General features: G+C 41.1%; 1 protein-coding gene across 4 annotated transcripts in view; it reads right to left on the bottom strand.

Annotated features, from left to right (window-relative positions):
• The window catches only part of zgc:162952 (PKc_LIMK_like_unk domain-containing protein), a 46,107-nt gene extending 23,123 nt beyond the window's left edge, over positions 1-22,984 (bottom strand). For 2 of the 4 annotated variants that reach the window (XM_034692179.1, XM_034692180.1), the window contains exon 1: positions 22,742-22,982. Coding sequence is in view for 2 of the 4 variants with exons in the window: in XM_034692178.1 (XP_034548069.1) it covers positions 19,889-19,919 (31 nt within the window). In the remaining 2 variants the exon portion in view is untranslated. Of the gene's footprint in view, positions 1-19,888; positions 19,962-22,741 lie in introns of all 4 variants that reach the window. The other 2 variants (XM_034692178.1, XM_034692177.1) reach the window with 2 other exon arrangements.
• Positions 22,985-24,185: the final 1,201 nt, after the last annotated feature.

Raw genomic sequence — 24,185 nt, 5'->3', positions numbered from 1 at the left:
CAGCACCCAGACTCTGGAACTCCCTCCTCCAACACATAAGACAGTCAGACTCCATAACATCATTCAAATCCTGACTCAAAACTCACCTGTTCAAACTGGCATACTCACTCAAACTGGACTCTGTGCACTTCACTAGTTTTTTTTACTTTCAAATTTATTATTTCTTGTTTGTTTTAATGATGTTTTAATTATGAATATTTTTACTATCTGTAAGGTGACCTTGGGTGACTTGAAAGGCGCCTCAAATAAAATGTATTATTATTTTTATTATTATTAAGATTAACCCAAATTATAACCCGGCTTTCTTACTGATCTTCCGGTCGTGTTAGATGCTTGATTCTGATTGGTCCAAACCCCTTGATGACGGTTTCTAGCTCAATCTATAATCTTTTTATTTTTCACCAACATGTATGTATTTTAAGATAGTAGTCTTAAGGATTCTACTTCCAATAACCACATGCCAACCCTACACGGGGTACGGGGTCTTTACAGGACTCCCTAAAATATCATCATCTGACAGTTGCTGAGGGGTTTCCAATTGGCACTGTTGCAGCTTGTTTCTATTGCTAACATGGTAAAAAAGTATCCTTCATCAAATGTTAAATGTTGACTAATAAAAAAATGTGTTTTCCCATCAAACTTGAGGGAGTCCCATCAAACCCCCCCCCCCCCCCCCCCCCCCCCCCCCAGAAGGTCTGTTGTGCACATAAATACTTTATGAATTCTCATTTCCATATATGTAAAGGGTATTTAATTCACCCGGACAGATTCTAGATCATTTCTTTGCTCCCTTCTGCTCGACTGATCTGCAAAAGACAAAAGAGCAATTCATGCATTCAACAGTGCGGAGGCCACCCAGGATGAAAGAGAGGCTCACAAAAGCTTGATTTCCACTCTGCCACTTATTAGCTGCATGGATGAGGGAAAGTGGCTCCACTTTATGGAGAGAAACAAAGGCACCGAATAATGTGAGGCTGGAAATAGAAGCCGGATAACAGGGCTGGTCACTTCACATACACACACACGCACACACACACCTTTGGAAGTGGTCAAGTGAGCTGAAGAGAACCTCATCTCTGAGACTTCAACAAAACACATGATTTAAATAAAGACAGACTGCTATTACAGTTATGTGCATCTAAAGAGCTTCCTTTCATCTTTCTTGAAATCTGAAGCATGTGATTGGACAATAAACTCATGATTGTACCTTAATGATCAGACGCCTTCTGCTACAGAAAGGGTTCCTGACAGCTAACTAATGAACAGCAGTTTGGAAAAATCCTGAATTTTAATTGGCCTGATAATAAGGAGCAATCTTTCTGAGTTGTTTTATATATCATCACAGATGGATTCACTGAATCAACACGTGAGAGGAGATAAGCGCGAGTAGCAAAGACGTTTCAACACGGCTTTAAAATCCTTTTGAACTCAAAAAGCCGTGGCAGAGATCGGCCGGTGTTTTGGTTTAAACAGTGACCCTGTTAACTGGAGACTTTCAGCCGGATGCATCCCTCATAAACGTCTTTAGACGATCATTAAATATCTGATGAGGATATTTTGAAATCTTAATGAAAACTAAACTAGTTTGCATTCCCAGGAACTCCCTCTGTGTTTCAACAGCTGTGTAAACTCCACAAACACTGACATGTTCAGCTGAAGGTCTCCAGTTTACAGGGTCACTTTTAAAACTGTAACACCGGGAGAGACTCATTCACGGTGGGCTGAGAGAAGACTACTGTTACAAGCTGCTAAATCAAGAGAATCACAGCTTCTTCTTTTGAAAAGTACACACACATACAAAAAAGATAGAACAAATAAAAACTAATGAAAGAAAGAGAAATCAAGAGAATCACAGATGTGTGTGATGTTATTGTGGACGGAGGGGGGAATAAAAACACTGTGGTTAATCTACCAATCAGACACGTTCAGCATTGCAGGCCCCGCCCCCCAAAAGTCCCGGGACCTTTGAAAAGTACTACCCCTCTAGCAGGGGCTTTTTAGGGGGGGGGGAAGATTAACTACCCCTGAACTATATTTAGACCCTGGGTCCACCGGTCAAAACGCATGTAGTTCAGGGGTAAAGTTCCTCTGATTGAAAAACGCCTTATACAGTATGTTACAATATTCAGCTTTATCTCTAATCTATAAATAGTCATGTAATGACCAGTGCATGCCATGTGGACTTAAACTCAATTCCCACAGTCTGAGACTTTTATTGCATCTCTGAAGGGGGAAGTCCTGACCTGGTTCCAGTTACAGAGGACTGGTGTGACAACAGTAAAGATCAGAGTCTGTTTTTCCATGACAACAGCCTCTTTGGCCTTTACAATGACGCCCGTGGAGAGCACACACTGACACGCTGACACAATTGGCAAGGTTTTGTCAATCAAGCCGGGGAATCAACCCCATCTATTCATGCTGCTTTTGTTCATTGGGCTTCAGACTGAACAATCACTTCACTCTCAGCTCTGTCAGAGAGAAATGCTTACAGTGCAGGCCTATCATTGAGCTGCCTCTCTCTGTGTCTCTCTATGGTCTGCTTCTGATTTATCTTAGCTGCCTTCCTCTTTTAGAACAAACATCGTTTACGGCTTAGGTTAGGACATTTGTTTCTGTTTGCTTCACTTTAAAGCTGAATAAACGTCTTAACAGTATAAAATAAACCTCAGGGTTTGTTGACCTGAGCTTCCAGATAGGAAACCCCTTCATCTGATGTAATTCAATGGGGCGGGGGAACAACACACATTATGGTCTGAAGTGCAGGGAAACAAGTAACAAGTAACACGTGCTCACTCGTCCTTCAACACCCACCGGTTACGTTTTCAGAAGGCAGCACGGAGCAGGACCTCCTGACAGCTGGAGTCATGTAACCGAGGTTTTCCCGCTGTAATCACTGAATCAAGGATTCTCCTCCTCCTCTCCTCATCCATGTTGTCTTTCTGGTCCTCTGAAAACCTCTGACCTGTTGACTCCAGGCCTGGCTCCGCTCATCATGACTTTGGTTTGTTGTTGTAGTTAAGTGAAATAAGATCTGGTGATAACACAGAGTGTTTTATTCTGAAAATTAACCGGATGTTTTCATTTTGTTCTGGTGAAACCTGACTTCCTGTGCTGCTCCATCCTCCGGCATAAAATAGAAGTCTTGTGCATCTGATCCGGAGGGCTCCAACCTGCCGGATCAGAGACGCAGCAACGGAGCGGTTCCAGTGGAAGTTAACACATTGACTAGAATAGAAACCTATCAGATCCAGTGCTGTGATGGATCGGGTGGAATTTGGCTGTAACTGTGGGTTTGGGTTTTTTAATGTCTGTCTGCAAAGAGAAAACAGGACCAAAGTCTGCTCTGGATATAAAACAGAGGAGCTAACGAGGCTAATGCCACTTAGTGTCGAGCTTTGAGGCTCGAGAGTCACTTATCTCACAGCAGGTCAGTTAATTCAATGCTTCCTACATGAGGATCATACTGGATGGGGCGACCAAAGCACATTTGACTCAGTTGGACAGTGGACACTGTACCCCTCAAGTACATGTTGTGAGGACAAAAAACAAACATGTTTCCTCCATTGTCCTGCAGTGAAGAAATAAAAGAGACTAATGGACTCCAAGGCAAAGAAGTGGTCGGCCGAGGAGACAAGCTGCCGTTGTCCGCCATTGTTGTTGTTGTGAGGGAAAGTTCGCCCTAGTGCTGCTGGGAAAAGCGGTCATATAAATCTAGCGTCATGACGTGCCTCTTCCACAGGCTCGAGCAAGGGAAAAAACAAACGGTGCCGTGTTGGTTTGCAGGTTCATCCAGCTCTGAACCAGCAAGAGCACCAGCACGGAAATACAACCCGGTTCACGATGGTCGAAAAGAGGTATCAGAGGAGTTTGTTATAAATATACTGCTGATGAAGAAAGTCAACAAATTAGACACATGCTGAAAAACTGAAGGTCTGAAAAACAAAACAAATCCCCCACCCCCCCAAAAAACACTGAAGAAGTCCTGTATCTGCTGCAAGGGGCCAGGTGTCAGTCAAGATGATGGAAAATAAAACCCTTTGTTCACTTTCTCCACGCCAAGCTTTGGAAGTGAGTGATACTAATACAACATGATGAGACTTTTTCCAAGAAAGTTATCACTCTGTCCACAGTGGGCGCAGGAATCTAGACCAACACGTTCCTCACAGAAGCTTCAAAGAGTGAAAATGTTGTTTGAGTAAGACATACACTTGAGGTCAAAATGATTAGCCCCCCAGGAATTCTGAAACATTTCCCTTAAATTCTGCCCAATGTTTGAATCATTGATAAAACTTGATATAAGCAAACATTCACCAGTGTTCTTTAGTAGCTTTGGTACATTTTGGAATGTAAAATACATTTTTAGGATAACTTTATATCAAATATAGTGAAAAATGGGGTGGTCAAAATTATTAGCCCCCCTGTGAATTTTTACTTTTAAAACACACCTGAGCAGTCAGCTGGTTTCCTAACAACACCTGTCAGTCAGTTGGCTTCCTAACAACACCTGAGCATCCAATCAGCATTGAAATTTACTTAAGGGACTCCAAACAGAGCACTTGAACACGTTATTGAGAGGGACTACTCTTACTAACCATGCCAAAGACAATGGAAATCAGTCTTGAGCTCAGAAAGAAGATAATGGAGGCTCATAATAAGGGGGAAGGCTATACTGTCATTTCCAGGCGTTTTACAGTGTCTAGAATAGCTGTATGTTGCATCATTGCAAAGTACAAGGAGACAAACTCTGTTGGAAACAAACCTAGGCGTGGTAGAAAACACAAGATTTCAAGAACTTTGGAGAGGAAAGTAGTCGAAGATGTCAACAAGAAGCCCCGGACATCTAACAAGATGATTGTTGCTGACCTGACCTCCATTGGAGTTGATGTTTGAAGGAGCACAGTTGTGAGGGATCTTCATCGTAGTGGGCTTCAGGACCATCGTCCCAGAAGAACCCCTTTACTCAAAGAGCAGCACATCAGAGCCAGACTGAGGTGTGCCCGTGAACATTTGAAAGGTAAAGATGAGTTTTGGAAGTCCATCCTTTGATCTGATGGAACTTTTTGGGCATATGGATGTTGTTCATGTTTGGCCAAGAAAGGGAGAGTCCTTCAACCCTCAGAACACGGTCCTCAGAATTAAACATGGTGGAGGGAGCATCGTACTGTGGGGCTGTTTTGCAGCCTCAGGCACAGGAAATCTTGTTCTGGTGCATGGCATCATGAAAAAAGAAAGTTATGTTGACATTTTGAGGGATAATGTGAAGAACTCTGCTCTTAGTCTAGGCTTTGGTCAGCGCTGGGTCTTCCAGCAAGACAATGATCCAAAGCTTACGTCAAAATTGGTCAAACAGTTCTTAAAGGACACCAAAACCAAGGTCCTGGAGCGGCCCGTACAGAGCCCAGATCTAAATCCTGTGAAGAATCTGTGACGGGTGCTCAAAGTGAATGTCCATGCTCAGAAACCATGTATTTTGGACCAGCTGGAACAATTTGCATTGGAAAAATGGGCCAAAATCCCTCCAGAGACGTGCCAACCTTGTAAAGAACTACTTGAAGAGGTTGTTGTCAGGTATGGCTCAGAAAGGGTGAACTATTAGCTACTTAGGGCCAGGGGGCTAATAATTTTGGACATGCCATTTTTACCTTTTCTTGTTTCAATTCATTGCATCAATAAAATATCCAAGTCAAACATAGTGAACATTTGTCTTTGTTATTTAACTATAAACACTTGTTTTTAATGGTCATTTTCATGGAGAAATCAAGGGTTTTATCTGATTTCACAAGGGGGGCTAATCATTTTGACCTCAAGTGTAACAGTGATCAGCTGAATGCAGACTCACTTTGCTGTGTGTCTTTTGTCTGTTCCACGTTCCTTTCACTGTTTCTGCTTTTACCCTTGTTTTTGATCAACTGTTGGAACAGCAGCACACATGATGTCCCATAATTACCGCAAAAATGCAGAAACCTAGATACTCCAGTTGTTATGTCATTCTGAGCGTTTCCGAGCCTGCACTTTGGGTTTACCACTTTTCCTCCTCATTATACCAAAAGGAAGAAAAATCCACATTTAGAAGTATCATAATAACAGACTCTCTCACAGCTCTACCCTGCAGTTTTCAGGATTAAGAACAGGACATAGACACTGTGGACTCAGAGTCCTTGCGCTCTAGCCACAACGCAATTCTTCAGAAGCCTTGTGTTTTTCCCCAACCTGTGACGGGAAGGTTACACAAGCAACATGCAGGAGAGTGTCTGTCTGTGATGGAAGGTCGTAATCACAACCCACTGTGAGTTTGACCTGCGTCCCTCCACACACATCAATGACAGGAATATCAGGCCCGGACGCCGCCCGACTGACGTCCACTCAGCTGATGATGCCCGTGAACGCTTCAAGTAAAAGCCTTCACACCAGAGCGAGAGTTTTCCTCAGAGCTCCCTCTCTCAACACAAGGACTGTCCCTGAGGAATGTCCGTAAGACCAGACCTCAGACTGGTATGTGGTGTTATGTTCATGCACCACAGCCTCCTGGGCAGCAGTAAAGGGCTACTTCACGTGCCGAAAAGAAAGATTTACCTCATCTGATGACATCAAGAGTTCATACTTGTAGACAGAATCCCATAAGTGACATCATGTGAAAGACAGATGTTTTCCTTTATACACCATGTGGGTGTTAATGAGCTTGATCATCATATTTCCCATTTGACGTAAGCATTAAAATGTGCACAAAAAGAGGGATACTCTCCAGATCTACTGTACAGCACCAATGGACATGGATGCAGAATAAAGGTGCATTCCGACCAAGAGTTCCGGGGTCTTTTAGCCCCCAGAACTACTTTCCCCTGAACTAAAAGGTTGTCTGTGTTTTGATCGCAGGCTAAAGTCCCGGGTACATTGTGTAAATCAGGCCAGTGACGTATAGAGGAAATGAAAGTAAATGTACTACACCACCAGACCAGTAGAGGGCAGTAACACAAAGAGGAATGCCATTTATCACAGATGACACCATAGAAACAGACAGACAGGCAGGTATCATTATGAGCAACACAACAGTTAGCCTGTTAGCATGAAGAGACTTAGCTTGCACTGTTTTAGATGGTGCTATATTTCATCACAGATGGATTCACTGAATCAACACGTGAGAGGAGATAAGCGCGAGTAGCAAAGACGTTTCAACACGGCTTTAAAATCCTTTTGAACTCAAAAAGCCGTGGCAGAGATCCGCCGGTGTTTTGGTTTAAACAGCGACCCTGTTAACTGGAGACTTTCAGCCGGATGCATCCCTCATAAACGTCTTTAGACCATCATTAAATATCTGATGAGGACATTTTGAAATCTTAATAAAAAACTAAACTAGTTTGCATTCCCAGGAACTCAAAAGGCCGTGGCAGAGATCGGCCGGTGTTTTGGTTTAAACAGCGACCCTGTTAACTGGAGACTTTCAGCCGGATGCATCCCTCATATACGTTTTCAGACGATCATTAAATATCTGATGAGGATATTTTGAAATCATAATAAAAACTAAACTAGACTAAATTTCAACAGCTGTGTAAACTCCACAAACACTGACACGTTCAGCTGAAGGTCTCCAGTTTACAGGGTCACTTTTAAAACCATAACACCGGGAGAGACTCATTCACGTTGGGCTGAGAGAAGACTACTGTTACAAGCTGCTAAATCAAGAGAATCACAGCTTCTTCTTTTGAAAAGTACACACACATACAAAAAAGATAGAACAAATAAAAACTAATGAAAGAAAGAGAAATCAAGTGAATCACAGATGTGTGTGATGTTATTGTGGACGGAGGGCGGAATAAAAACACTGAGGTTAATCTACCAATCAGACACGTTCAGCATTGCAGGCCCTGCCCCCCAAAAGTCCCGGGACCTTTGAAAAGTACTACCCCCTATAGCAGGGGCTTTTCAGGGAGGATATTATCTACCCCTGAACTAAATTTAGACCCTGGTTCCTCCAGTCGAAAAGCACATAGTTCAGGGGTAAAGTTCCTCTGGTCGAAAAGAGCCTTTAATCTATTGTTCCACTTTAATTAAAAAAAAACTCCTGTAAATATGCACAACTGGTTTATTTGCTTGATTTGCATCAGGGTAAATAAAGAATCACTCAATGCCAAAGAGCCACACACTTCTGGTCTGAACACACTTAGGGCCCACACTTTTTGTCTCTCTTTTGTTTCTCTTGAATCTCCATTTTTCCAGCGAGCTGACTGTTCAAGCAGAAAAGACTCTTAAAATAAACCCACATTATATTGTGTTGGAGGATAGGACTTACTGCAGCAGAGCAGATATTTCATTTGGTTTGTTAGAGACCAAAACAAAGCTATAAGACAGAGATTGTACATATTGGTTGTGAATGCATTTGGTCTCAGATTGGGCTGAATTCCCCAAGTGTCTGAAAAAAACAGAGAGAAGTCTTTACTTTGACTCGGTCTGGACTGATTATATCACAGAAGAGGTTCTCTGTTATTCAGTTAGTATTTCTGTTTGTGTTAAGCATGTGTTTAGACGATGTAAACACATAATTCATGCTTTGAAACTGTGGTGTACGTCATCATCTGCTGCATCCACCACAGAGTATGGGTGACGCCAGTGTGGAGCCACAGCTATGTGGGGCTGACCGTTATTGATTTGTTGTCAACCAATCTGACATATCACTGAAGTCTGCCCCCCTTCAGAAACCTGCAGACGAAGGCAGAGGCCGCTCTGGCTCTGAGACGAGCACCACTTTGCTTTGGAAAACCCTCGAGTCCGTTAACTGTGCGAGGCTCAGGCTGATTTCACTGCTTGGCTTCGATGCAGGAGCTGAAAATGTCACGACTAGAGGACTGTTTCACATCTGCTGTGGGTCAACATGCCCTTGTTATCTGCATACTTTATGTCTGTGGATGCTAACCCCCAACTCTGAATTAGATCTTCACTCAAGGCAAGTGAGTCAAGGCAAGAACCAGGGTCTAAATTTAGTTCAGGGGTAGTTAATCTCCCCCCTAAAAAGCCCCTGCTAGGGGGGTAGTACCTTTCAAAGGTCCCGGGACTTTCGGGGGGCAGGGCCTGAAATGCTGAACGTGTCTGGTTGGTAGTTTAACCACAGTGTTTTTATTCCGCCCGCCATCCACAATAACATCTGTTTTCAGCGCCCTACTGAACTGCAGTGACATGAGCCTGGGAGTTGTGCAACAGACTACAGGTCAATGACACACGAAGTTACACGTGTGAAGTCACTTGGTGTGTGAGACCTTCACGCTCATGTCACCAGAAAGCAGACTGCATTACTGATTTGGGCTGCACTTTAAAAATAGCTCTGAGCCTGAGGCTAAATGTGTGAATGTGGATCCATGAGGGCAACTGATACAAATCAATCTCTACATCTACATCCGGTCCAGCGCAACAAGAGCAACACTGACTGTAGGAATAGTGTGCATGGTAATGAATAAAACTATATATAAATTACAGTCTAATGCATGCAGGAGATCTGATCCCGTTCGTCCACAGAACTTGAACGTGGTTTATGTTCGAGGGGCCCTGATTGAAAAAGCTCGGTCCCCTTTTAATGAGATTTTAATGGTGCTAGAGACTGGCGACCCTCGTCCCTTGAGTCACACATTGCATTATTATAGTTTTACAATGTCTAGAAGCAGAATACAAGTCATCTTAATGTTCACCCTATAGCAGTGAGTAGAAATTCTTAAATACAGGCACAGGGTCGTGTCTGAGTTTCTGGTTTTATCTAGTGTTTAACTTCATTTTGTGTTTCTATTTTTAGAATAAAGGATAAAATATGCAGTTGTAAATCATTCTGTTTTTATTTATCTTTTTTCTAAAAAAAGGGATCCCGGCTGTGACCCCCTCCGTCAGTGTTACGGCCCTCAATTTGGGAACCAGTGGTCAGAAGCACATCGCCCAGAGAGACAGGGCGTCTCACTACTTTTTGCTGGGTGTGTTTTTGGCGTAACATAAAGCAATCACAGAGTCAGCTCTCGTTCCCTTTAAGAGACAATTTTTATTTACATGGCTGATCCGCGATGGCCCGGTTCGGTGCTTTCTTGGAGCAGGACCGGCGGACAGCTGGAGTCATGTGACCGAGGTTTTCCCACGGTAATCACTGAATCAAGGATTCTCCTCCTCCTCTCCTCATCCATGTTGTCTTTCTGGTCCTCTGAAAACCTCTGACCTGTTTACTCCAGGCCTTGCTCCGCTCATCATGACTTTGGTTTGTTGTTGTAGTTAAGTGAAATACGATCTGGTGATAACACAGAGTGTTTTATACTGAAAATTAACCGGATGCTTTCATTTTGTTTTGGTGAAACCTGACTTCCTGTCCCGCTCCATCTGATCTGTTGAGATTGATGCCTCGTGCTTCGGCATCCTGCAAAAATAGAAGTCTTGTGTATCTGATCCGGAGGACTCTGACCTGCCAGATCAGAGACGCAGCCAGAACACAACGGAGCGGACCCACTGGGAGTTAAAGGTGACATATATTTTTTCATCAAAATATATTGGTCTAAGAGGTCCCCAAAACATGTCTTTAAAGTTTATGCTCAAAAAAACACTTTGAAATCAGATTTTGGTCTGCCTGAAAAACCCTCTTCTTCAGTCCTCCTCAGAACAGTCTGTTTTCTCTCTGACCACGCCCCCTCAGGAAGTGGATGTGCCTCAGCTGTCCAGCACGTTGATCTAATGTTTACATGTTGGCTGAATATACACGGCTGCTCACAGACCCGCGTCACTTCAACCCTCTGAATCTGATCCTGAAGGAGAGGCGCCTGTAGCAGGACCTTTCTGAACCATTGGTCACAGATTTAGTGTTTCTTGTTGTTTTATTTGTCAGTATGTAGACGTGTGTCTTGGTACACAGCTATGAACATGTAGCTATGTGGCTATGCTAACTAGCGCTAGCACTTTTCCATGAAAAATAAAAATCATCCACTAGATCTTCAAATCTGCAGACGTGGGGAGTAAAACCGACCTCTGCCAGAAAGGCAGCGGGACCTTTCTGAACTATTGGTCACATATTCTGTCTGTTTTATTTGTTAGTATGTCGACTTGTGTCTTGGTACACAGCTACAGCTACAGCTACAGCTACAGCTACAGCTACAGCTACAGCTACAGCTACAGCTACAGCTACAGCTACGACATGTAGCTATGTAGCTTGCCAACTAGTGCTAGCACTTTTCCATGAAAAATAAAAATCATCCACTAGATCTTCAAATCTGCAGACGTGGGGAGTAAAACCGACCTTTGTGTTTATTAAGACAGCCTACAACTAGCATGCCTCCCTCCTAAGCTCCTTGTTAGCACACACGTGTGCAGGGAATGAAAAACAGAGGAGGGGTTGAGTTGTATTTTATACAGTCTATGGGCTGAACAAGCTCCGAGCTCTGACTTCCTGTTACAGACCGGATCTTGTTGTGACGTATGAAAAACACTGAAAACTGAAACGGCTGGTTTCAGCACACATTTACAGAAAGGTGGAGAAATCAGAACAGGGGCATAATGGATTCTTTTCATTCTCGGGGGGTTTGTAGACATGCCAGGGAAACATATTTCAGGTAGAGAACCATTAAAAAGTGGAGTTTGCATGATATGTCACCTTTAACACATTGACTAGAATAGAAACTTCAGTGCTGTGACGGACTGGACAGGGATCTGGTGTAACTTGGCCATGAGACAGGGTGAAAGATAACATCCTGAGTGCTTTACATCTAAGACAGGTAGGACAGATAGAAGATCTTCATTGACTGGTGTTTGCAGCTGGACCACCTGGCTGTATTCTGTACTTCATGTGTACAGATAATGAAACAGTCTGTACTAGTGGGCACATTTCTCGGTCTGTGGATAATAAATGTTCTCTGGGTCGATGTGAGCGTATGTGTTAGATTTCTCTCTGCTTCAGCTTGTATAGGAGAAAGCATTCCTGTAAATCCATTTTCAACGTACACATGGTGGGTGCTGGGCGTGAAAACCGTGACTGCCTCGGGTGGAAAATAGCAATGACGATCATGCTGCGCGCCAAGGCTCTTTGTGCCAGGTGTGATAAAGACCTGAGGAGAACACTTTGAGTAGAGCGGCTGCAGACTGAGCTGCTGTGTCGCCTGTAAACTGGCCCAAAGTGTTACATCTTAAGGTCAAAAGAACTAATTAACAAAGTGTGTCTTTAGTCCGGTCTCTAGGAGGTCTCGTGTCACTCAGATAATGATACATAATGTATTTCATCTTCTGTGTCTTTCCGCTCCACTGACCTCCTCCTCCATTAATCCTACCCGGCCTAAACTCAGGTTACACCCCCCCCAGCTCTCCAGCCAAATCAACATCTATACATCAAACCAAACAAGGGGACGATGAAGAGGAAGAGGAAGAGGAGGGTTAAAGAACCTGAGCTGTAACCATTTCATGGATGGAAACACACACGTTCATGAAGCTGTTGGTGTGATTGTGGCTCTGATTCAGTCTGCACCTCTTAATGGTGAAGAGGTAAATCCAAACAACAAGCAACAAGAAGGAAAGACACTCAGCAGCTGGGGACATACTGACTAGTGATCTCTGAGAAGGGATGAGTCTGACCCCCAATTTATACAGAATGTGTCGCGTGTTACGGCTGCGCAGCGTGTTTGCTCCGTCTGACGGCTTGCGCCCTGCTACACAGGACGCATGTTTGGAGCATTGAGCCAGCTCAGAGCAGCCGGGATCAGCTGGGTCCAGTATAGAGAGAACTACATACATACAGTACAACGGGTCACAGAGCCTTTCTGTGGTTGAATCATTTGGATAGTACTCTGTTACTTTTGTGCTTTAATCATCACTGAGTATGCTGCAGAACTATAAAGTTAAGTTTCTGCAGGTTCAGATTAATATGAATAATTCTGCTCTATTTTGTTGTCCTGTTACCTTCTGACACAGTGATCATCTTAAAGTCCTGTTACCTTCTGACACAGTGATTATCTTAAAGTCCTGTTACCTTCTGACACAGTGATCATCTTAAAGTCCTGTTACCTTCTAACACAGTGATCATCTTAAAGTCCTGTTACCTTCTGACACAGAGATCATCTTAAAGTCCTGTTACCTTCTGACACAGTGATCATCTTAAAGTCCTGTTACCTTCTAACACAGTGATCATCTTAAAGTCCTGTTACCTTCTGACACAGTGATCATCTTAAAGTCCTGTTACCTTCTAACACAGTGATCATCTTAAAGTCCTGTTACCTTCTAACACAGTGATCATCTTAAAGTCCTGTTACCTTCTAACACAGTGATCATCTTAAAGTCCTGTTACCTTCTGACTCAGTGATCATCTTAAAGTCCTGTTACCTTCTGACACAGTGATCATCTTAAAGTCCTGTTACCTTCTGATACAGTGATCATCTTAAAGTCCTGTTACCTTCTAACACAGTGATCATCTTAAAGTCCTGTTACCTTCTGACACAGTGATCATCTTAAAGTCCTGTTACCTTCTGACACAGTGATCATCTTAAAGTCCTGTTACCTTCTGATACAGTGATCATCTTAAAGTCCCGTTGTAGTCGACCTGGATCACTGGTTTGTAGGTGTTTGTATCTTACATCCATAATCGATGAGTATTTCTGATCTATACAATCTTTAAACAGTTGGGAGTCCATATATGGTGTTTTATTTTGAATTTGCCGGATGTTGCATGCAATCCTCATGCCTGACTTGTCCTGTCCAGGTCTGTCTTTTCTGTGCAGATTGACAAGTGCTGGGCTCTGGCAGAGTGGCGCGGGGGCACGCTCCTGAGACAGAGCTGAGACACGGCGCGGCGCTCCCTGTGTGAACATCAGCATTGACGAGAATGGGAGAGTATCGGCTGCGCCAAGGGACTACTAACAAATGCAAAGAAGGGTTCAAAAATGAGCTTTTACTGGGAGAGAGGAAGTCAGAAACTTAGGATGTGCAAGGGAGGGTCTTCTCAACATTTGTTCATCCAAGTCCAGTCAGGCTTGGACCAGTTCTTAGTTAGGCTGCTATAGGCTTAGACTGCTGGTGGAACTGGCAAACTGATACACTGGGATTCTATCTCACCCCCCATTATTTACTTTAAAGTTCAAAAAGTTCAAAGTCTTCTTTATTGTCAAATAAACTGCAGTATGCACTAGACATACTGAGGATTTGATATTGCATTTCTCTCTCAGACCCTCAGGCGTTGATTTGGGGTGGGGGGGGGGGGGTAAGTCTGTGAAGGGGGCACTATGGGAAGCGGGGGCAAAACAGGGAGAGAGTTCAGCATCCTGACTGCCTGGTGGATAAAACTGTCCCTCAGTCTGCTGGTTCTGGCCCGGAGACTGCGGGCTATATCTAAAAGTTCCTAACCATAGACCTTTCTGGAGTCCTTGAGCTCCCTTGTCTCGTAGGTTCCTCTGGATCTCTGCTGCTGTGGAAGTGCCAGACTCCAGCTGCTACAACTACTACTATCCGTCTCACCCCTATCATCTCTCTCTCTCTCTTCACCTCCATCTATCCCTCTCTCCAACACGGTAGGTCTCAGCAGATGTGTGTCTAACATGAGTCTGGTCCTGCTGGAGGTTTCTGCCTGTTAAAGGAAGTTTGTCCTTGCTGCTGCTCATGGTGGATTAAGATGAGATCAGACTGAGTCCTGTCTGGAAGATGGGACTGGATCTGATCCTGTCTTGATGTTGGGTCTTTGTCAATAATGGAACATAGAGTACGGTCTAGACCTGATCTGTTTAGAAAGAGTCTGAGGAGAACATTTGTTGGGATTTGGTGATTTATAAATAAAGATTTCTGATTCTTTAAGTTTCTCTCACTGAACATTCACAGTCTGAAGGGCTGGATTGATTCCTTGTTTTATGACTAGTGATTGAAGCTCCTTCCTTCCTTGTGAGCGCGGTGAATAATTCAAAAGGCATTAGTTCAGCTGCACCTCAAGCTTTCAAACAATGTTAATGCTTCCTTGTAAGCCTATATCCACCGGGGCCCCTTCACTTGCACATGTGACACTAAAGACTGAGTGCTTGGTGTGTGGTTAACACGCAGCGAGGTGGGGCTGTGCGGTTCTTGTTTAGTGTCAACAAACAACAACTTAAAGCTGTTTTTATCCATCAGGCCATCTTGGTTATTTCGTCTCATTATGTATAAAACTAAACAATGTCGATCTTATTCCACCCCAGAGAATCATCCAGAGTTTGTGGAGACGTTGGCAGAGGGAGAAGCCTCGATACACATTTTTTCGGTCGCAGAAACATTTTGTCTGAGAACAACATGCCGCTTGTGCGGATAAGTGAGTGGGTTGAAAACACTGTTGGAGGTCATACAAAATGTGTAAACAAGCACAATGTGTCTGTGTGCCTTTTCTAATGCCTCACACCAGCACAACACTCAACTCACGCAGCCTGCAACGTTGAGCCTTGAGCCAGATATCATCAACCTGGACTCCAATCAGGTGTGTGTCCATCAGGATGGCCTTGGGTGGCGTATCCCCAAAATCTGATTGGCCACCCCAAAATCCTAAACTATGAGAGGCTATTGGCTGTGTCAGATGTGGGGCTCTGATGTTAGACTTGTGTTAAAATCTACTTTTTAGGTGCGCTGGTGGCCTAGGGGTGTAAGTGCCCCACATACTGAGGGTATAGACCTCGGCGCAGAGGTTACAGGTTTGACTCCTGGCCACAACCATTTGCTGCACGTTGCTGAACGAGCAACGTACGTCAGTTCATTCAGCAACTTATTTTTTATTTATTAATTTATTAATTTATTTAATTGATTTGATTTATTTTATTTTTACTTTTATTACTATTATTGTTGCATATATTGTGTTCTTAACCTTAGGATTGTGGGGTGGGTTTGGGATCAGGGCTGGGTTGGGAATAGGATGGGGGGCTCTTTTTATTTTTTTATATATCTTTATTTTCTTAATTATTCTATTTTAATTTGTTTTTATGTACGGCACTTTGTGTTACAATGTCATTGTATGAAAAACACTTAATGAATAAAGTCTGATTGATGGATGGATGGATGGATGGATGGATGGATGGATGGATGGATGGATGGATGGATGGATGGATGGATGGATGGATGGATGGATGGATGGATGGATGATTGATTGATTGATTGATTGATTGATTGATTGATTGATTGATTGATTGATTGAATGATGGATGGAAGGATGGATGGATGGATGGATGGATGGATGGATGGATGGATGGATGGATTGATTGATTGATCGACAAATTGATTGATTGAATGATTGAATGATTGATTGATTGATTGATTGATTGATTGATTGATTGATTGATTGATTGATTGATTGATTGATTGAAAGAAAGTGACTTTGATTATAATGAGAAAATAATGAGGTTGCAGGTTTATGGATCCACAGACAGTGACACTGACAGGTGGACAAATTAAAGCTGTGATGGAAAATATCGTCACATATATCGTTATCGTAAGTTTTCTCTGGATTTGGTGATATGATGTCTAAGCTACATCGCCCACCTCTACCACTAAGGCTTTCAGCCACTAAATATTCAGCTCTGGGTGTAGGAGTGTTGATTTGTGCCCCTCTACTCTTACAAAAAGAAGAAGCAGAACCCGTGCAGAGCGAGGAGAGAGATGATGTCTGGAGGCCTTTGGATTCTGCTTGACTTAATATTTTGTTGTGTGTGAAGAGCAAAAGTTAACAGCTCATCCATCTTGGTTTGGAAAATAAAGTGTATAAGAGCATTTTAAGAAATGTTCTCTGCTTCCTTTAAAGCTAGGATCTGTGTTTTGTTGAACGTGGTTTGTCAGTATGAAGGCGCTCTGCACTGTAACACAGTGTTGACTGCTGAGGGTGTGGGGATGTTGTTTCTGCAACACGTCACACCCAAACCTCTCATGGAAAAACATGAACAGAGAGGGTGACATCACAAAGTGCTACAGCATGCATTTGACATGATTTCTTTAGGGTGAGTTCATCTTCAGCATTTAATGTCTGCAAAGTGAGGGCTTAGTGCTGAGAGGACACCACACTGGTGATAATCAGTGTGATCTGTGGTCGGAGGGAATCCCTCACAAATCCAAAACTTCTGCATGAAAAGTGGAAGAAGTGCAGTCTCTGTCTTTGCATCCATCCACTACACACACATTCTAAAGTGTGTGTTAAATCCAGCAGCCTGTCCTTGGTGAAGTACGGAGGTGGACGGCACAGATGGTTTGCTTGGAGCTGTTTTTAAAAGCCTGTGACCTGCAGAGGCATAGCAAACACAACCCTGCAGCCAAGCAGCAGCTTTCCCGGGAATGGAAGAGGAAGGTAAATAAAGGGCTGATAAATTATGAGCCTGAGCCAACAGTCATTACATCTGAGCAGACACTTTCTCATGTTTTTGGATAAGCTCATTAAACTAGCTTGGTACTGAAATCTACTGAAGAGGATTAGGGCCACTGAAAAAATAAAAATGATAAGGTCCAAAATATTTTTCAGAATTTTGAAAAAAAAAGTCAGAATTCTGAGATTAAGGTCAGAATGCTGATTTATTCTGACTTTAATCTCAGAATTTGATTTAAATATCAAAATTGTGACTTTAATCTCAGACTTGTGACTTTAATCTCAGAATTTGACTTAAATCTCTGAATTCAGACTTTAATCTCAGAATTCAGACTTTAATCTCAGAATTTGATTTAAATATCAAAATTGTGACTTTAATCTCAGACTTGTGACTTTAATCTCAGAATTTGACTTAAATCTCTGAATTCAGACTTTAATCTCAGAATTCTGACCTTAATCTTAGAATTCTAAATTTAATCTCAGAACTCTGTTTTAAATCTCAGAATCAGGACTTTAATCTCAGAATTCTGACTTTAATCTCAGATTCAGACTTTAATCTCATAATTCAGACTTTAATCTCAGAATTAGGACTTCAATCTCAGAATTCAGACTTTTTTTCTCAGAATTCTGACTTTAATCTCAGATTCAGACTTTAATCTCAGAATTCTGACTTTAATCTCAGAATTAGGACTTCAATCTCAGAATTCAGACTTTTTTTCTCAGAATTCTGACTTTAATCTCAGAATTCTGACTTTTTTTCTCAGAATTCTGACTTTAATCTCAGAATTAGGATTTAAATCTCATAATTCTGAATTGAATCTAATAATTCAGACTTTAATCTCAGAATTAGGATTTAAATCTCAGAATTCAGACTTTTTACTGAGAATTTGGACTTTAATCTCAGAATTCGAACCGTAATCTTAGAATTCGGACCTTGATTTTAGAATTATAACTTAAGCTTAGAATTGTGACTTAAATCTCAGAATTCAGACTTTAATCTCAGAATTTGACTTAAATATCAAAAATGTGACTTTAATCTCAGAGTTGTGATTTTAATCTCAGAATTTGATTTAAATCTCTGAATTCAAACTTTAATCTCAGAATTCGGACCTTATTCTTAGAATTCTGACTTTAATCTCAGATTCAGACTTTAATCTCAGATTCAGACTTTAATCTCAGAATTCAGACTTTAATCTCAGAATAAGGACTTAAATCTCAGAATTCAGACTTTTTTTCTCAGAATTCTGACTTGAATCTCAGAATTCTGACTTTAATCTTATAATTCAGACTTTAATCTCAGAATTGGGACTTAAATCTCAGAATTCTGACTTTAATCTAATAATTCAGACTTTAATCTCAGAATTAGGACTTAAATCTCAGAATTCAGACTTTTTTTCTCAGAATTCTGACTTTAATCTAATAATTCTGACTTTAATCTCAGAATTCGAACCTTAATCTCAGAATTAGGACTTAAATCTCAGAATTCAGACTTTTTACTCAGAATTTGGACTTTAATCTCAGAATTCGAACCGTAATCTTAGAATCCGGACCTTGATTTTAGAATTATGACTTTAATCTGAGAATTGTGACTTAAATCTCAAAATTCTCACTTTAATCTCAGAATTCAGACTTTTTTCTCAGAATAATTAAAAAAATATATATATTGGACCTTTATTTTTTTTTCAGTGGCCCAAATCCTCTTCCGTAAAAATCTTGGCCTGAGTCTGAAACTGAAAGTCTTAGAACAACAGAATCCAGCCTCTAACTTGGGAAGTATTCGACCCATTCTAAAAGGAAAGACTTCTTTCTGACCATTTCACTAAATATATAAAAACAGAAAAGCCTGAAATCACTGGAACAAACCTGAGATGCGTTTCGCCTCTTCATATTTTTAATATTCTTGATGCAGGTGTTTGTTTTCGTCTTGGTTCGAGACAACAGAAAGTGGGAACAATCTCTGGCCAGGCATTAAAAGAATGTGAGCGACGGAATTTTCAAAATAAAACTCTTCATTTAAAACAACATCCCTCTTGTTGTTGCTCCCTCTAACAGCAGCTCAATAGCAGATGCTGATCTCGCTAGCTTAAGAGAAACAGACGGAAGCAGTGGGCTGAAAGGTGTCACCGCTGATGTTGTGATGCTTATAAAAAATGAAAGTAATCTCTGATATGATGAAGCAGACGTAGAGAAGGACATACAGGCTGCACAGGAAGTGTTAAACATGGAGGGCAGGTAACAGGACACTTCCCTGTCACTGGATGCTGAGTTAAGGTGTTTCTATTTCAGAACAATGCCAAGCTAGACACAAAAACTGTACATAGCAAGTTCACCTGCTTAAAGCTGCAGCTCATTAAGACACAGTAACAAACCTGAGAGCACAAATCATGACGGCTGAGACAAACTTCAAAGTCAAGCAACGCACGTCTGCACACACAGCTCGAGACGGGTGCTGAGGTTGTGGTTTCTCAGTTCAGTGTCTTTGTCAACGAGTCACTTCAGACTCACATATCAGTCATCATCATCAACTTCAGTGTATGTAGTAGAGGAGTAAATATTACGAAGAGAGAAGTTCAGGAAGTTGTTTAAAGTCTTGATACTTACTCCATTGACTTAACAAGCTATTCATGTGCATCTTGTGGGCGGTGGAACAAACCCAGACGTCCTGTGCTTGAAGCTGAGGAGTAAACCACATACACGCAACAGAAAATGAGCAACAGACACAAGACTTCACACAAAGACAACACATGTGAAAGTCAAACACGCAACACTGAACACTAACGTGCAGGGGGGTGTGTGCAGCACGGAGAAGATGAAGAATGTCACTTCACTATAAAAACCTTGACTGCTAACATGGAAGTCTCACACAGATGTTATCTATTCACAGGAAATGATTCAGAGTCCAAGTGTTGACAGTGAATGTACTTTTGACAGTTAGATAGTGTGCAGGAAGTTCCCTGATTGACTAATCTACACCCCTGTGTTCTGAAATATATGTGCAAAATGTGTTTTTGTGTAATTCAAAGCACCAAAACGGTCAATTGACTACTTTAAAATGCAAAGAGAACTCCTAACTAGCAGTCCATAATGTCCCCGCCTCTGACAAGGTAAGCAGCCAATCATAGATTAGGAATCTGGGGTTGCACCTGGGGCGGCCGATTAGAATCCAAGGGGACCTGGCTCAGGCTTGGACCAGCTCTTAGTTATGCTGCTATAGGCTTAGACTGACACACTGGGATGCTATCTCACTCCCTGGAACTCTACTCTGGTACCTAAAGGGCGTTTTTCCACCGCAGGAACTTTTCCCCGGAACTACATGCATTTCAACCGGAGGGAACCAGGGTCCGGGAGGAAGACACCCTCTCTACTTTTAAGTGTAGGCTTCAAACTTTCCTTTTTGATAAAGCTTAGCTATAGGCTTAGACTGCCGGGCGAACTGACACACCGGGATCCTATCTCACCCCCTCCCCCCAACCCCCTCATCACTTACTTTAACTCTCCCTGTCCCATTAAAGTTACTAACCATAGACCTTTCTGGAGTCCCTGAGCTCCCTTGTCTCGTAGGTTCCTCCTGTGGTGACGTTCCAGACTCCTGCTGATACGGACGTGCTGGACTCTATCCCTCTGTTCAGACCCAACACGGTCTCAGCAGATGTCTGTCTAACATGAGTCTGGTTCTGCTCGAGGTTTCTGCCTGTTAAAGGAAGTTTGTCCTCTCCGCTGTAACTAGCTAAATACTGGGAGGTGCAATGCTCATGGTGGATTAAGGTGGGGTCAGACTGAGTCTTATCCTGTCTTGGTGTTGGGTCTCTGTTCATAATTTGACATAGAGTGGTCTAGACCTGCTCTGTTTGTAAAAGAGTCTTGAGAAAACGTTTGTTGTGATTTGGTGCTATACAAATAAAGATTGATTGATTGATTGATTGATTGATTGATTGATTGATTGATTGATTGATTGATTGATTGATTGATTGATTGATTGATTGATTGATTGATGTGTCCCCGTGGCCACCCCTTTGGACCCCCCCTACATGACCACTGAGTAAGGGGTTAAGACCGACAGACCACGATGTTTCTTTCAAATGAGCACATGATGAGTTTATGTTCCAAGTCCTGCAACAGGTTAGCTTACCTTTGGTTCATCTAAACATGCATCAGTAGACCTTTAACAACAAATAACTCCCAGGAGTAGAACCGGCGGAGACCGCTAGGCAACCAGAACCCCTTCACTTCATTATTAAACTGTGTTTATGTGTCTTTAAATATTCTTTTAAGTGTCTTGTGTGTATTATTATGATTCATTTTATTCTATTAACAGTGTTTTATGGGTCTTTGGGTAATTTTTAAGTGTCTTGGGTGTTTTATTATGAGTCTATTAATTTGATTTCATTTTTTAACTGTGTTTAATTGTCTTTAAGTGTCTTATGTGTTTTATTATGAGTCTATTAATTTTATTTTATTTCATTTTTCAATTGTGTTTAATTGTCTTTAAGTGTCTTATGTGTTTTATTATGATTATATTTATTTAATTTTATTTTATTAACAGTGTTTTATATTTAACATATTCTTTTAAGTGTCTCGTGTTTTATTAAGATTTTTTTTATTTCATTTTATTTTATAAACAGTGTTTTACATTTCATATATTTTCTAAGTGTCTTATGAGTTTGATTATAATTATTTTTACTTTATTTTATTAACAGTGTCTTATGAGTTTGATTATGATTATTTTATTTTATTTCATTTTATTTTATTAACAGTGTTTTATGGGTCTTTGGGTAATTTTTAAGTGTCTTGGGTGTTTTATTATGAGTCTATTAATTTGATTTCATTTTTTAACTGTGTTTAATTGTCTTTAAGTGTCTTATGTGTTTGATTATGATTCTATTTATTTTATTTTATTTTATTAATTGTTTTATATTTAACATATGTTTTAAGTGTCTTGTGTATATTATTATGATTATTTTAGTTTAGTTTATTAACTGTGTTTATGTGCCTTTAAGTCTTTTTTAAAGTGTCTTATGTGTTTCATTATGATTCTATTTATTTTATTTCATTAACTGTGTTTATGTGTCTTTAAGTTTTATTTCAAAGTGTCTATGAGTCTTTTTATTTTATTTTATTTTATTAACATTGTTTTATGAGTCTTTAAATATGTTGATGCTTTCTCTGTTTTTGTTTTATTTATTGATTTATTTTCTTGATAGTTGCTGGCTCAGAGGATTAGTCTGAGACCTCTCTGTTTAGGAATCATTGCACCTCATCAGAAGTTATTCAACATCAGTACAGATTTTCTGCGATGATTTTGTTTTTGATAGCGATGGAAAATGTCGTTAAAGTAAACTTAAGATTTGACAAAGGCGCTTCCATGAACAGTTTTCTGCAGGTACACAAGGCTCAGTGGTTTCCTGACAGTCTGTAACTTTGTGCTGACAAAGAATACATTCAAAAAGAACTCACCTAGATTGAATCGATGAAAAGGCAGCAGCTCAGTTCTAAGCTGAAGTCCTGTAGCTCATGTTTCCGGCCTTGTCTCTGCAGAAATCCCCTCTTTGAACACTTTTCCTCTCACAGCGGTTCCTGCAGCGTGCAGACGGTGTCTTCAGGTTCCTGCAGACTGCTGCTCTGTGTGGATGCGGTGGTGAAACAAGCCGTGGTAATAATGCAAATGCATGTTTCATGGGTTGTCTTAGGAACCAGCCTCAGCAGCGCGTCGGTGGATGAAACTCCACCCACGAGTGGAGAGAGAGAGAGAGAGACCGGCTGGAGCGCAGCACCAGGCAAGCAGGGAGGCTGAGGCGCTGCAGGAGAACTGAAGCTGCATGATACAGAGTGTTTGCATGAAGAGGGATAGTCTGTGTGTAGCTGTTTACTGTGGGAGCAACTTTCTAAACTCATTGAATAAAGACAAATATAACAGCATTGAGTGTCCACTGTAATAAAACATGAGTTTATTATGACCATGAAGTCATCTCTAGTGAAAGTGTTTCTGCTGATAGGAAGTATCTGGATGCAGCACAGAGGTGGGAGGGTTCCGAACAATGAGGAGCTCTGGCCCCGAGCAGAAACTCCCACTCAGTCAGTGAAATGAATAGACTCGAACAACAGGCCCACAAATCACAGACAAACGGGCTCTCTGCAGAGAATGGAGAGGAGCTGGGTGAAACCAACAGAGGGACAGTGCATGATCATTAAGGCTGCTGTAATAGAGGTTTATGATATTTCATGATGTGGGCCTACATTTCAAAATAAGTCATCCAGCTGCTCGATTCAGAATCTGCTGTTTCCTGTCAGTGTTGAGAGAGAGAGAGAGAGAGAGAGAGAGAGAGAGAGAGAGAGAGAGAGAGAGAGAGAGAGAGAGAGAGAGAGCAGACAGATCTCATCAGATCCTGTGTTTGTTGTTGTAATACTCGAATCGGCCACAGTGAGCTGAAGTGCTCTAACACTCACTTTTACAATACAATCATGACAATCAAATCAATCAAATCAGAGAAATACCAGAAAAATAAATATAAAATAAAATCATTAGAATAAATCAATAAAATGAAATCATAATACCCAAAAAATTATTCTAAAAATAAAATAGAATACATTAATATAGAATAAAATAAAATAAAATCAACACGATCATATCATTAGAATAAAATCAATAAAATTAAATCAGAGAAACACCAGAAAAATAAATATAAAAATATCATAAAATATAATAAGATATAATTAAATTAAATTAAATCAACAGGATCATATCATTAGAATAAAATCAATAAAGTAAAAGCATTAGAATAAAATTAATAAAATAAAAATCAGAGAAATACCAGGAAAATAAATATAAAAATAAAACAAAATCTAATAAGATAGAATAAAATAAAATCAACACGATCATAGCATTAGAATAAAATCAATA

This window comes from Notolabrus celidotus, chromosome 9 (genome assembly GCF_009762535.1).
Source record: "Notolabrus celidotus isolate fNotCel1 chromosome 9, fNotCel1.pri, whole genome shotgun sequence".
Lineage (NCBI taxonomy): Eukaryota > Metazoa > Chordata > Actinopteri > Labriformes > Labridae > Notolabrus > Notolabrus celidotus.
The sequence above is the reverse complement of the archived record's forward strand: the minus strand, read 5'-3'. Positions and strand labels throughout refer to the sequence as shown.